Genomic DNA, 15,306 nt, shown 5'->3' with positions numbered 1-15,306 from the left:
ATGGCATTAAGGAGAGGGGCTACGGCTCAGCCGAAGAGCCCCTGCTTTGCATACAAAGGGTCCCACATTCAATCCTTGGCATCTCCAGTTAAAAGGAACAGGTAGTAGGTGATGTGAAAGACCTCACCCTGAGACCATGGACAGCTGCTACCAGTCTGAGTAGGCAATATTGGCACAGGTGGATCAATGATAGTGTATTAAAATGGCCTTAAAGAAACAAACATTTGGAAACATTTGGCAATGAAGGTGGATGGAACAAAGCAACACACAGTTCCTTAAGAAATCCCAATGAAATTCTCTTTTATCTAGTTTAACTATGAAAAGGGTGTTTGAAGGGTGAGGGTAACTTCTGAAAGTTACTTATTTGGAACAAGTGTTGATTGTACGTGGATAGACGTTTCTGAACTAAAAACAAACAAACAACCTGCTCTTAAGTTTGACACTTAAAATACATGCAGGGAGCAATCCTAACAGAGTATCTTCACTTTCAATGTGGCAGAATAAGTTATGGGAAATGTCTGTGCTAAGTAACTGTACTAGCACACTTTTGAGGCCCGCTATGTAAAACAACAGGAAAAATTTGTTGCATTGTGGCATCCAGTAGTAGAATATTTAACTTTGAATGACGTAATTCCAGATAAGTTGCATAGGGAGCTTTTTTTTTTATCCAGTATTTTGAATTGTTTATTAATTTAAAAAAACAAACAAACAAACAGGGAGCAGTGCTAAACCAGTTTGGTGTAGTGGTTAAGTGTGAGGACTCTTATCAGGGAGAACCAGGTTTGATTCTCCACTCCTCCACTTGCACCTGCTGGAATGGCCTTGGGTTAGCCATAGCTATTGCAGGAGTTGTCCTTGAAAGGGCAGCTGCTGTGAGAGCCCTCTCAGCCCCACCCACCTCACAGGATGTCTGTTGTGGGGGGAGAAGATATAGGAGATTGTAAGCCACTCTGAGTCTCTGATTCACAGAGAAGGCCAGGGTATAAATCTGCAGTCGTCCTCTTCAAAGCAGATCTACTCAGAAGTAAGTCCCATTTATATTCATTGGGACTTACTCCTAGAAAAGTGTTCGAAGAATCTCAGTCATAGATATTTGGGCTTGCAGATTAGAGCAATAAAAGTTTCTTTTTGATAGTGGGTGGGGGGAACAGTGTGCTTTTAAAAAAAGTATCTTTGAAGGCCCACCTGGAAACCCAGCATCCCCACCTAACAAGAAGGCCAGCGTGATTAATTGGTTTGACTCAGCAGGGCTCTTCTTATGTCCTTAATTAGCACAGAATACAAAGCTGGTATTTTATACGTAACTCTGATAATATGTGTGGGAATTCTGCAGCAACATCTATTAGCCAAAACTATTCAGGAGAACCAAGATTTTTTTGTTGCTGTTGTTGTTAATCCATTCTTTGCAACTGGTCCATATGATACATGCTCATGGCTGTGATGTACCCATGTGCCATGAGCACACCGTCACTTTTAATGGGACTCCCGCATAATTGCTAACCCTGTAAGATGTTGCATGACCTTTGGCCTTGGTCGATCAGAGGCTTTGGTCTCCCGAGAGACTGTATACCGGGAGCCTTTGCCCGTTTCATTCCTCCCCTGCCGTTGTCATTGAATGCTAGAAACAGCTGTCCGGAGCTAATTTATTTCCTAATGCTGCAGTAATGTTAATTTATAAATTACACTGGTAATTCAAGCTATTATTAATTTCAGATGGTGTAGGGCAAGCCTAATTAAAATATGACACCAATTGCCACACATATGTACCAAGGACTACCATTTAAAATTAATAGGAATATTAAGTGTGACTCTGTTCTCTGAGTTGCTTTGCTCAGTAATTACAACACCCAGTCTGCAACAGATTTGATAAGAGGAGATGAAGTGATTTTAAGAGGGGGGAAGGAAAAAACAAGACAGCTCCATCTGTGTTTTTCTTTGCCCCCATCACATTTATCTGAAAGGATCATTATAGAAGCTATGGCCTTTCTTTCTTTCTTTCTTTCTTTCTTTCTTTCTTTCTTTCTTTCTTTCTTTCTTTCTTTCTTTCTTTCTTTCTTTCTTTCTTTCTTTCTTTCTTTCTTTCTTTCTTTCTTTCTCTCTCTCTCTCTCTTTCTCTCTCTCTCTCTCTCTCTTTCTTTCTTTCTTTCTTTCTTTCTTTCTTCCTTCCTTCCTTCCTTCCTTCCCTCCCTCCCTCCCTTCCTTCCTTCCTTCCTTCCTTCCCTCCCCCCTCCCTCCCTCCCTCCCCCCTCCCTCCCTCCCTTCTTTCTTTCTTTCTTTCTTTCTTTCTTTCTTTCTTTCTTTCTTCCCTCCCTCCCTCCCTCCCTCCCTCCCTCCCTCCCTCCTTTCTTTCTTTCTTTCTTTCTTTCTTTCTTTCTTTCTTTCTTTCTTTCTTTCCTTCCTTCCTTCCTTCCTTCCTTCCTTCCTTAGGCAGATCATGAGATGGAAGGAAGGGATGAGTCAGTGCTCAACTCTAGTGGCCCTTTCTTTTATTCCCAGAGTAATGTTGATCATGACTTTGGGGTCATGAAGGGATTTCCCCCCAGGTCAAATTGGCCCAGGGATCCTGGAGTTTTTGTTTTGTTTTGTTTTGCCTTCCTCTGGGCATAGAGCAGGGGGCTCTGGGGGAGTGGGTGGGTGTAGCTGTGAATTTCCCGCCTTCCTTTTCTTTCTTTGAAGGTCAAACTTGAACTTTCTAAATTGAAACAAAGACATACGAGTTTTAGAACAAAGTTGTAGTCTAGTAGCACTTTTAAGACCAACAAAGTTTTATTCAGAATGCACGCTTTTGTGTGCATGCAGACTTCACCAGATGATGAAACGGCCCCATTTCATTGTCTGCTGAAGTGTGCAGGCCAATGAAAACTTACATTCTGAATAAACCTTTGTTGGTCTTAAAGGTGCAACTGGACTCCAACTTCCTTCTATTGCTTCAGACCAACAAGGCTGCCCACCTGGATCGACCTATAAGAGTTTACGGTTGATACAGCTCTGAAGCTGCAATCCTAAACTCACGTACTAGGGAGTAAAGCCTGTTGAGCCAAACAAGGCTAACTTCTGAGTAGACATGCTTTGATTGCATTGCGTTGTTTTTACACTTTTGCAAATGTAGCTGCTTCCCTGTGGACATTTGTCCTCTGGCTTTCTTCCAGCCAGGAGCAGAGCACTGTTTTGGTTAGCATCTGCATGATGCCATCCTCTTAATCACCCCCTTTCCAGGTTTTCCCCATCCTCTGCACATTCTTTCTCAAAGCTGGTTTACTGCAAGAATGTAGCCAAAGTGTTGTTAGCACATTGTCTGGAAGAGAAAGTGCATATTTTCTACCTTGGCTTTTTCTTCTTCCATCAGCTCTTCATGGATGCCATTTTCCCTGCCTTGCCATTTTAGCCCCTTCTTGAGGGCTTTTAAAATGGTAATTGCTATAGCACCATAACATCATAACATAGCAATTACCATTTTTTTAAAGGACTCAAAAAGCCTTCTGCTGGTACTGTGAGGGAAAATGCAAGGTGAATGGCACAGAAAGGTGCATGAAAACTCTCACCTGGATGTTTTGTTTTCCATTCAAATGTCCCTGCATTTATTTATTTAAGTTATTAATGAATGCAAAATGGAGAGCCCTTGCTATATAAAAGCAAGGATCCTGTGACTTTTCTACAATTTTAACTCAGTGTGACCCATATTTAACTCTTCATTAGCTTGATTTTTTAAAATATCCAAAAGTCATTCAGAATTCCCACAGTTTTTTGGTCGGGGATTAGAGATGCCAGCCTCCATTTGAGGCCTGGGGATCTCCTGGAACTACATGTCATCTCCAGTTTGAAGAGATCAGGTCCCCAGGATAAAGTGGCTGCACTGGAGGGTGGAGTCCTTGGTATTATACCCTGCTGAGGTTCCTTTCCTCCCCAGATTCCTCCCATAGATCTTCAGCAATTTCCCAATTTGGAGCTGACAATTCCCCCCACCACCACCCTACCGGTGGCCAGGAGGGATGTGACAACCCTATTGGGGAGCCTGATAATTAAACAGACATAAACTGCATTGCCTTTTGAGAGTAAGGGAGCCAGTTTGGTGTAGTGGTTAAGTGTGCTGACTCTTGCCTGAGAGAACTGGGTTTGATTCCCCACTATTCCACTTGCAGCTGCTAGAATGGCCTTGGGTCAGCTGTAGCTCTGGCAGAGGTTGCCCTTGAAAGGGTAGTTGCTGTGAGAGTCCTCTCAGCCCCACCCACCTCACAGGGTGTCTGTTGTGGGGAAGGAAGATAAAGGAGATTATGAGCACTCTGAGATTCAGAGTGGAGGGCAAGATATAAATCCAATGTCGTTGTCTTCTTCTTCTAGACCTATTGTATTACAGGATCAGCAATTCAACTTCACTGCTCTTTACTCGCTTTCAAGGCTGTTTGGGTTTATGTGCAGCTGCTACCCATTGCTCAAGTGTCTTGGAATGGAAATGAATGTACACAAAGTGATCTTTAAGAGTGTACCCTGAGTCTATTTGTATTTCTCAGAACATTGCTTGCCTCCTCTCTTGACAGTGAAGGAAAGGAGAGCCAGTTTGGTGTGGTGGTTAAGTGTGTGGACTCTAATCTGGGAGAACTAGGTTGGATTCCCCACTACTCCAGATACAATATGTGGATGATATATGGTGATATGATCACCATCTTCAAGTACTCGAAGGGCTGTCATATAGAGGATGGTGCAGAGTTGTTTTCTGTTGCCCCAGAAGGTTGGACCAGAGCCAGTGGGTTGAAATTGAATCAAAGGAGGTTTTAGCTAAACATTAGGAAGAACTTCCTGACAGAGCAGTTGCTCAGTGGAACAGGCTTCTTCAGGAGGTGGTGGGCTCTCCTTCTTTGGAAGTTTTTAAAGAAATGGAAATCTGATAGTGTCATTATCCTTGGTCTAATGAGGCCTACAGGAAGCCTATGTCAGCGTAGCTACAGGGCCTGTATTTCCCAGGATCCCTTTTGTTCCTCTAATTGGGCAGGCAGCAGTTTTGGAGGGAAAACCTGCCCAGTGGAGCTCAGAGGGGTGGGGCCTGGAAGAAAATGAAAGGCCAAACTAGAGAGGGGGAAGTATTCTCTCTGGAGAGGCTGCAGTCAGGAGAGTTCTCCCTGAAAAGGCTGCAGCAGGAGGGTTCCCTCACCCCCAAGGGGTGCTGAGTTTGTTGGCATTAGTTCAGTTGGTCACGTCAAGGCTGTTATTTTCTTTGCATTGCCTTTACTGTTTCTACCTTTCACTGTTGCACTAATAATTAAAACTCACTTGTTTATTCTTGAGCACTTGTAATACAATTGTTGCTGTTATACTGCCTGAGTCCTCTTGGTCATGGATAGAGGTACCTGCTAAGAAGAAAGACACAGGAGTTGGATAGGTGCTCTGAGCCCTCCCAGACTGACCCATACCAGAGTGGTGGCAGCTAGTAGAAGGCCGTCCCTGGTCTCCTGCAAGTGTGACAGACAGCAATGCTGATTCTGTGAATTTAGGGGGGTGCATTTGTGGATTTCCTGCATTGTGCAGGGGGGTGGACTGGAGGACCTTGGAGGTCTCTTCCAACTCTATGATTCTACATATAGTCAGCTAGGTTATCTTGGGTCAGTCACAGCTGTTCTCTCAACAGCAGTTCTCTCAAGAGCTCTCTCAGCCCCAGCTACCTCACAAGGTGCCTGTTGTAGGGAGAGGAAAGGAAGGAGATTGTAAGCTGCTCTGAGACTCCAAGTGAAGGGCAGGTATAAATTCAGTCCTCTCCTCCTCATCATCTTGCACAGGAGCAAGCAGGTTTGGTGTCCTCTGTACCTAGATTATCTATGGCATTTATATATAAGGTTTCTTTCCTGCACACTCAGACAGATGGAATTGTTCCAAGGGCTGTATTGAGAATCTCGTCAGCATCCACACCAGGTGAAGGATGCCGGCCTGGAGAACGCTACCATCTCTTGATCCCTCCACCAGGCCACATATCCCATGGCTGTTGTTTTCTCTCTTTGGCCCTCTGCAGCTGTGGGATTCTTGAGTGAAGACGAATACCTGGAGATCACTGGCATCACCCGGGAGCAGTCAGGAGCCTACGAGTGCAGCGCCTCCAATGATGTGTCACCTCCTGTGGTGCGAAGAGTCAATGTCACTGTGAACTGTAAGTGCTGTCGTTTTCTCAGCCTTCACTGTCTTTTGGTGGGAGGGAGGGACCAGAAGGGCAGCCACCTCCCCCTCCCCCACTTCCTGGAAGATTCTCACTGCTTTTTAAAATGCCCATAAGAGACAACTCGGCTACAAATTTTGTACCCAGTGGAACTTCCCACAGTGGGAGTGGGAACAATATCACAAGCGAGATATGACCGGTGGCCTGAAATAAGTGACCCATAAAAGAAATGCCTCTCTAACTCAATGGATGAGCCACCATTATGCATGCGCATGTGTTATGACCAAGCTGACTTTTAAGAGCCAGTATGGTGTAGTGGTTAAGTGTGCGAACTCTTATCTGGAAGAACCGGGTTTGATTCCCCACTCCTCCACTTGCAACTGATGGAATGGCCTTGGGTCAGCCATCGCTCTTGCAGAGCTGTCCTTGAGAGGGCAGCTTCTGTGAGAGCTCTCTCACCCCCACCAACCTTGCAGGGTGTTTGTTGTGGAGGAGGGAGGTAAAGGAGATTGTGACTGTTCTGAGACTCTGAGATTCAGAGTGAAGGGCAGGATACAAATCAAGTTTCTTCTTCTTCTTCCTCCTCCTCATCTTTTTCTTCCTCTTCTTCCTCTTCTTCATAAGAACATGAGAGAAGCCATGTTGGATCAGGCCAATGGCCCTTTTCTGCACCTTTTCCACTGCTATACACACACACACACAGGCCTCAGATTCAGTGGGAGCTCACAGGAGCACAGCTCCTGAACCTTTCTAAGAGTTCCACCTCCTCCTTCTGAGAGTTCCACCTCCTTGTCCATTGAATAGTATTGCAGCTGCATAACAATCCCTAGATGAGCTCCACCACCTTTTTCTACAAAATGACCACTTCACACACACACATACATACACATACAGTGGTGTGATGACTGCACCATAGATTTATTCAGGGGCATTCTGATACTGGCTGATTTGTTTTCAGTCTCTTTCCTAATAATCCCCAGCATAACATTTGCCTTTTTTATTACAGTCACACACACACCCATAATATTCCCTGTCTTTATTGCCACAATCCTGCACACTTGAGCTTTTCTGAGCTTGTCTGTTTTTATACACAGAAGCATGCTTGCTCAGACACATATACCCTTTCCTCAGCCAGAAGAAATGTGAGAAGCAGTTTATTGGGTTCCTGGACATTGATTTGATTGAGTGATGTGCAGGCCAGAAAGAGTAAATCTCCATGCACTTTCCCCATTCTGTTGAAATGCCTGTAAAGCCATCTCTTAAGAACCAAATGAGATGTTACTTCTTTGATAAGTTCACCATGGAGACTTGCAGTCTTTTATTGCAGCTGCAAGTCTCTGGGGCAACGTAGATGTAAAAAGCTCAGTTGGGCCTGGTTTTGGTCAGGACAGGAGTGGGGAGAGGAGGGGTTCCTACCTCCCCCCCCACACATGCCTTTTTCAGCAGCTGAAACAAGCCAGAGGCTGTGGATCATTTAGGTTGCTGAAAACCAGGGGGGGGGGGGGGTTGTAGCAGGATCTCCTTTGCATAATAGGCCACACACCCCTGATGTGGCCAATCCTCCAGGAGCTTACAGAGCTCTTAGTAAAGGGCCTACTGTAAGCTCCATGAGGACTGGCTACATCAGGGGTGTGTGGCCTATTATGCAAAGGAGCTCCTGCTACAAAAAAAATCCCTGCTGAAAACATCAGGGATGGAGAGAGAGGAACTGCTCATCCCCTCCACTTCTGCACCAATCAGAACCTAGCCCATCTGTGTTTTTTTTTGCATGAGTTGCCACAGAGACTTGCAGCTGCAGCATGATTGTGAGTCTCCTTGGCAGGCTTGCAAAAGAACACCTTGTTGGGTTCTAACTGCTGAGTGTTAGAATGTGGATATTGCTTTGGCACATTGGGGACTCTCTGCAAGCCCAGGTTGGTAAAGAAATCTGCCTTGAGCTGTTCATTTTGGTGAGGAAGAGAAGGAAGTGATGTACTAATCCAAGTATAAAATAAAGGTATTTCTCAGTGCCACCGCAGAAGCCATGCCCCCTGACCTGTTCCTTTGTCTGCAGATGCACCATACATTTCAGGAGCCAAGAGCACCGGAGTTCCGGTAGGACAGAAGGGAATCCTTCAGTGTGACGCCTCTGCAGTTCCATCAGCCCAGTTCCAGTGGTATAAAGATGATAAAAGGTAAAGAAATATGTGCAGATGCTTCTTTGGAACAAATCCATATGTAATCCACTGATTCCTGAAGACCTTGCAACAACTCTGCCTTACACAGAGTCAGGGGAAATAGAAGGGTGTATTCCAGTGAATCCTAATTATTGAACCAGTCTAGGGGAGGGGAGGGGGCAATTCATAAGAAGAGCCCTGCTGGATCAGACCAGTGGTCCATCTAGTCCAGCATCCTGTCTCACATGGTAGCCATCCAGTTCCCAACAGGGCATAGAGGCCAAGGCAATTGTTTTCTGTGTTTTCTAACTATAATGGTTATAATTTTGGGTGAAAAGACACATTGCATTTATGTTTACCAGGTTCCTGTTGTTTTCTGTGGCCCCAGAAGGTAGGACCAGAACCAATGGGTTGAAATTAAATCGGAAATTAAATCAGAATTAAATCAAAAGAGTTTCCGGCTCAACATTAGGAAGAACTTCCTGACCGTTAGAACGGTTCCTCAGTGGAACAGGCTTCCTCAGGAGGTGGTGGGCTCTCCTTCCGTGGAGGTTTTTAAACAGAGGCTAGATGGCCAGCCACCTGACAGCAATGAAGATTCTGTGAATTTAGGGGAAGGTATTTGTGAGTTTCCTGCATTGTGCAGGGGGTTGGACTAGATGACCCTGGAGATCCCTTCCAACTCTATCATTCTATGATTCTAAGGCCATCTCTGATATTGCCCCCTGACACGAGGCTTCAGGGGCTGATAGCCTCTGAATGCAGGAGTTCCCTTTAATCACCATGGCTAGTAGCCACCGGTGAACCTTTGTGAGAGTGAGTACAGAAACATGGGGATTTGTCCCCAAGCCCCAAACGGTGTTGAAGCCCATTTGCCTATGTTTACCTTGTGTGTCCTGTTTGTTCCTTCTCTTTGCTGTCTCCCCCACTGAGACTGTAGCCTTTTGGGGGCAGGGGGCAATTTTGGAAGCTGCTTAAGTCATTCTGCCAACACTTTCAGTCATTGTCTAATTCACAATTAATTTTCTGAACAAGACGTTATGTGGGTAACGCTTGTGGGTGGTGCAGACCCTTCACCCCAAGGCATTCCTCTATATCTAAAGTTTGCAATTATGTTTAATATACTAGTTCTCCTTGCCAAAGCTGATTACCATACCAAGTCTCCTCTGTAATAATTCTTCCAAGATTCATAAACAGGGGGTTATTTATCAGATTTTCCCAGACAATAAAAGGACAAGGAATCATTCTCTGTTTGAAAAACCCTGCCAAAAATTGCTGGACCCCAGTCTCTTCCCCCTCCTAATTATCTCAGTAGTAAAGAGGTCCATTTGAAATGCAAATCCAGATTTGTTGTCCATTTGACGAAGACACTCTTCAAAACGTTGCAGGATGTGTGTTGTGAGAAGCGTATTCAGAATGGGAAGCTACAAGCTGTCAATCAGGATCAAAAGCAAATCAGGACCTTGGAATAGTAGAACAGGGTGCCTGCTGGGAGAAATTAGCTAAGTGAAAGTTAAAGGCGAGGAGGAGAAATAGTAATAATAATAATAATTAAAAAAACAATGTCTGAATTATCAAAGCAGGGAAGTGGGGGAGGGATAGGGAAAGGAAGGAATAAAATCAATGGGACTTGTGACTGCAAGGTTGTTGGGTTTTTTTTGGGGGGGGGGGGTTGTAGCAGGAGCTCCTTTGCATATTAGGCCACACACTCCTGATGTTAGCCAGTCCTCCAAGAGATTGCAGGGCTCTTCATACAGGGCCTACTGTAAGCAGGGCCGGCCCTGCCACTAGGCAAACTAGGCAGTTGCCTAGGGTGCCGAGAGGTAGGGGTCACCGAATTGGTCTCCTCCCCTCCTCCCTAGGCAAACACCTAGTTTTCCTCCTTCCCCTCCTCCCTCCCTTCCCTACCAGGTCAATTTCAATACCAGGGAACTGGCGCTGAAACTCCGCACTCCCTGGCAGGCCATCTAAAGCTGCCCCCCCCCTCCACCGATCACCTGATCAGCGGGTAAAGGGACGGTGGCTCAGTGGTAGAGCATCTGCTTGGGAAGCAGAAGGTCCCAGGTTCAATCCCTGGCATCTCCCAAAAAAGGTCCAGGCAAATAGGTGTGGAAAACCTCAGCTTGAGACCCTGGAGAGCCGCTGCCAGTCTGAGAAGACAATACTGACTTTGATGGACCAAGGGTCTGATTCAGTATAAGGCAGCTTCATATGTTCATATGTTCAAAGTCAGCACCGGCGGGCCAGCTGGTCACAGCAGGAAGGAAAGTGCACGCGCCACCACCTCCTCCCGCTTCCTAGATGGGAAGGAACTGGGTGGAGGGAGCGGCGGTGTGCGCCCTTTCCTTCCCGTTGCCACTGGCTGGCCCGGCGGTGCTGACTGTGAGCGAGTCTTTACCCACTGATCAGGTGATCGGCGGGGGTGGGGGGGAGTTTTAGGTGGCTCTCTGGGGAGTGCAGTGCTCGAGCGCCGGTTCCCCAGCACTGAAATTGTCCTGGTAGGTAAGGGGAGGAGGAGGAACGGGGGGAGGCATGGTACGGCGGCCCCGCAGAGGGGGCGGTGGCAGTTTGCCATGCAGCCTCAGGCTGCTCCTGACTGTAAGGACTTGGAAGATTGACTACATCAAGGGGTGTGACCTAATATGCAAAGGAGTTCCTGCAACAACAAAAGCCCTGATGACTGCCAAGTCTTGCAAAAAGGGCTGGCCCAGCTGCATGTAGCCAGTTCCAGGCATGGATATTGATTGCAGAGATGCTCAGTAGCATCCCGCCTCTTTGCCGAGTGTCCAGCTTTGTTGCTGGAGAAGACAGTTTGCAGTTTTACCAGCTGAGAAGCATTTTGAACCACAACACCATCTTTGGGTGACCAGCCTGCACTGTGGTTCCTGTGGGGCTAGGTGAGGCTATTCTTTGCTAATGTGGAGCAAGTATATTAAATGCACCTCTCTTCCAGTAGCTATTAGGGTTGCCAATCCCAGGTAGGGGAAGGGGATCCCCCAGTTTGGAGGCCCTTTCCCTGCTTTAGGGTCATCAGAAAGTGGAGAGGGGACTTCTGCTGGGCACTCCATTATTCCCTATGGAGACTGATTCCCAGAGTATATAATGGAGAATTAACCCGTGGGTATCTGCGACTTGGCGGGGGGGGGGGGTTGAGGTATATGCACAAAATGTGCAGCATAGCATCTGGTACCCCTCCTGAAAACACCCTCCAAGTTTCAAAAAGTTTGGACTAGGAGGTCCATTTCTATGAGCCCCCAAAGAAGGTGCCCCTATCCATTATTTCCAATGGAAGGGAGACATTTAAAAGGTGTGTGGTCCCTTTAAATGTGATGGCCAGAACTTCCTTTGGAGTTCAATTCTGCTTGTCACAACCTTGCTCCTGGCTCCACCACCAAAGTCCCCAGATATTTCTTGACTTGGACCTGGCAACCCTAGTAGCTATGGCTAGTTCTTTATCTATTTATACTGGGCCTTTCTCCCCATTGGGGACCCAAAGCCTATCACAAAATAGTTCTTCTATACTCTGTTTCTTCACAATAACAACAGCCCTAGGAAGTTGATAAGGCTGAGGGATGGTGACTGGCCCAACCTTTCGTGTTAGAGGGGATCTGATGGAAACCAGATCACGGCGTAGAGTTGCCAACCTCCAGGTAGTGGCTGGAGATCTCCCGCTATTACCATTTGGTCTCTAGGTGACAGAGATCAGTTCCCCTGGAGAAAATGGCTGCTTTGAAAGGTGGATTCTGTGACATTGAAGTCCCTCCCCTCCCTAAGCCCCACCTTTCTCAGGCTCCACCCCCCAAAAAACCCTCCTGGTATTTCCCAACTCAGAGTTTGCAACCTTATCCTGATGTGATAGTCTAACAATAGCACCACAAGGGTGCTGCAGTGAATCAGTCGATTGAAGACCTTAGAAATCTATCAGTATTTGGATGCATGGCATATAGATGACAATTACTTATGGATTTATTTTTTAGATAGTTGCAAACTTTTTCCTGGTCTGCCACCACTGTAATTATATTTTTGTCTCTATGTATATCTTTCCCTCCTCTTTTAAAACTTTATTTAATGGCTGGGTTTTAAGGGTTTTTCCCCTCTTATTTTTCCTTTCTTTTTTGAAATGAAATACAAATAATTTTTCAAAATAGGAAACATGTCAGACTTTGAGTTAATGGCCGTTTTCCCACTTACCTTTCCCCGGAGCGACGTCCCTCTTCACCGCGCTGCGTCTGCGCGGATTTCGCACAAACTGCTGTGCAGCACCAGGAAGAGCTGCGTAGTCCCGGGGCTTTTGCGTCGCAAATGTAAACCGCCAAAAAGCAGGTTTACATTTGCGACGCAAAAGCCCCGGGACTACGCGGCTCTTCCTGGTGTTGCGCAGCAGTTTGTGCGAAATCCGCGCAGACGCAGCGCGGTGAAGAGGGACGTCGCTATGGGGTAAGGTAAGTGGGAAAACTGCCACAGTGTCCAAATATGTCTCTGCAGCTGACTGAATACACACACACAAACATATTTGCAAAAGTTGGCTGATTATTCCTACCTACTACTATATTTGAAACACTGATGAGCCTGCCTTTGCTTTGGGTAACATTTAAAAGAGCTCTGGGGATCCCTGCCTCCCAAAGATCCCATCACCACACAGCACGATGACATCACCCAGAAGTGACATATCGTGGGCATGTTGCACAGGATGCTCTAGGAATTCACTTGAAACTCTATGGTTTCACATGGGGACACTAGCAATTGGGAGAGGGAGCTCTATGGTACCATAGAGTTCTCCCCAAAATTGCTAGAGTGTCCCCTATGAAACCATAGAGTTTCAAGAGAATTCCTAGATCGTCCCATGTGACATGCCCAGTGTGATTCATCACTTCCAGGTGATGTCATCACACAGCGAGAGGAAGAGAGGGAAAGTTCCCCACCGGCAGCTTTGACCTCCTCTGTGATTCCTTGTCTCACTTCCATCAGTGCAGGACCACGAGAGTAGAAGACCTAAAGAGAAGTGGGGAAGGCAGTGATGTTTCTGATTTGTTTGTGCAAATGAAATCCATTAGTCTCTCTTTTCTCGTTGCTTTCTGTTCTCTGCCACCAAACCTTTCCTGTAAAATATACGCATTTTAAATGTTATTTGTGCATCAATAATTTTATGTATTCTATCTGTATAAATTGCCTCCATTTAGGTATAAACGCCATCTAAATTGCTTGTAAAAGCTCCACGACATCCATACAAGAATACAACCGGATTTGTGAAACCAACAGCAAAATGCTGTGAAAAGGAACCATATGCAAAATTTCATACTATTAAAAGAATCAAAATAGAGGGCATTCCCATTCTGAATTTAAAGTGTTCAGTTAAATGACTTCATAAGGGGATCATGTGAACACAGAAAGTCATGCCTATGCCTGGTCTTATCTAAGTGATGCTCAGGGGGGGGGTCTCCAACTTTTTCAAGCCTACAGGCACCACTGGAATTCTGACACAGGGTGGTGGGCACAACAAAATGGCTGCCTCAGGAGGCAGGTAAAGGTAAAGGTAAAGGTAGTCCCCTGTGCAAGCGCCAGTCGTTTCCGACTCTGAGGTGACGACGCATCACGACATTTTCACGGCAGACTTTTTACCAGGTGGTTTGCCATTGCCTTCCCCAGTCATCTACACTTTCCCTCCAGCAAGCTGGGTGCTCATTTTACCGACCTCAGAAGGCTGAGTCAACCTTGAGCCAGCTACCTGAACCTAGCTTCCACCAGGATCGAACTCAGGTCGTGAGCAGAGCTTGGACTGCAGTACCACTCTGTGCCATGGGTCTGCTTTCAGGAGGCAGAGCCAGCCACAAAATGCCAGGGAGCAATGCCTTGCATAACTCTGATAGTTTAACAGGATGCCTTTTAATCAGCAGAGCCAATAGGCTGCACCTGGTCCTGCTCATTTTTCAGTGAGTTCCAGGAAAGGATTTGGCAGGTACCAGGGTGCCCAAAGGCACCAGGTTAGCGACCCCTGGCTCAAAGTGCAAGACACAGATAGAGACAGCCAGGGTGTGAATCCCCACTGTGCCATGAAGCTTGCTGGGTAACTTTGGGCCAGTCGCTCTCTCTCAGCCTAACCTGCACTGGCTGCCAATTGTATACCGAGTTCGTTACAAGGTGCTGGTTATTACCTTTAAAGCCCTATGTGGCCGAGGACCTGCCTATTTTAGGGACCGCCTCTCTCCATATGTTCCCCAGAAAGCACTGCGAACTAGTTCACAAAATCTTCTGGAAATCCCTGGGCCTAAGGAGGCCAAACTAAAAACAACTAGGGAGCAGGCCTTCTCTATAAAGGCACCCCAATAGTGGAATCAGCTACCGGAGGAGGTGCGGGCCCTAAAGGACCTTAATCAGTTCCGTAGGGCTTGCAAAACCGCCTTCTTCCAACTAGCCTTTTAAGATGAAACCTAGAAACAATATCAAGCCATTTTGTACAAACTGAGATTGTCGCACCATTAAGCTATACTGTTTTTAGATTAATTATTTTAATGTTTAATTTATATATTGTATTTAATTGTATTATCTTGTTTATTGACTGTTCTATCTTGTTTTATTGTCATAACATGATATTTCTATATCATGCCTTTGTAAGCCACCCTGAGCCTGCCTTGGTGGGGAGGGTGGGATATAAATAAAAATTTATTATTATTATTATTAACCCACCTCACGGGGTGGTTGTGAGGATCAGGCCCGGCGCTAAGGATTCTGGCGCCCCAGGCCGAACCACGCTCCCCACCCCCCCCCTAGGGTCTCCTTGGGAGAAGAAGCGAGAGAGGGCTGAGCAAAGGGCAGGGCAGGCCGAACGTTCTTTCTTTAAGAACACGCAGGTTGGCCCGCCCCGCCCCTCGCCCAGGGCGCCACGGATGTAACTAGATAATAAATATGTATGTAATGTATGTAACTAAGAACATAAGAGAAGCCATGTTGTATCAGGCCAATGGACCACCCAGTCCAACACTCTGTGTCACATAAGAACATAAGAGAAGCCCT

The 15,306-nt window shown here is 46.2% G+C and overlaps 1 protein-coding gene across 9 annotated transcripts in view; it reads left to right on the top strand.

The window, feature by feature from the left end:
- NTM (neurotrimin) overlaps positions 1-15,306 on the top strand; it is a 1,406,997-nt gene that overhangs the window by 1,350,126 nt on the left and 41,565 nt on the right. For all 9 annotated transcript variants that reach the window (XM_060250804.1, XM_060250798.1, XM_060250803.1 and 6 more), the window contains 2 exons: positions 5,999-6,133; positions 8,193-8,313. In XM_060250804.1, coding sequence (XP_060106787.1) covers positions 5,999-6,133; positions 8,193-8,313 — 256 coding nt within the window. The remainder of the gene's footprint in view (positions 1-5,998; positions 6,134-8,192; positions 8,314-15,306) is intronic.

This window comes from Heteronotia binoei, chromosome 12, assembly GCF_032191835.1.
Source record: "Heteronotia binoei isolate CCM8104 ecotype False Entrance Well chromosome 12, APGP_CSIRO_Hbin_v1, whole genome shotgun sequence".
NCBI classification, from domain to species: Eukaryota; Metazoa; Chordata; class Lepidosauria; order Squamata; family Gekkonidae; genus Heteronotia; species Heteronotia binoei.
Note: the sequence above shows the minus strand (reverse complement) of the source record. Positions and strands in the feature narration are given on the sequence as shown.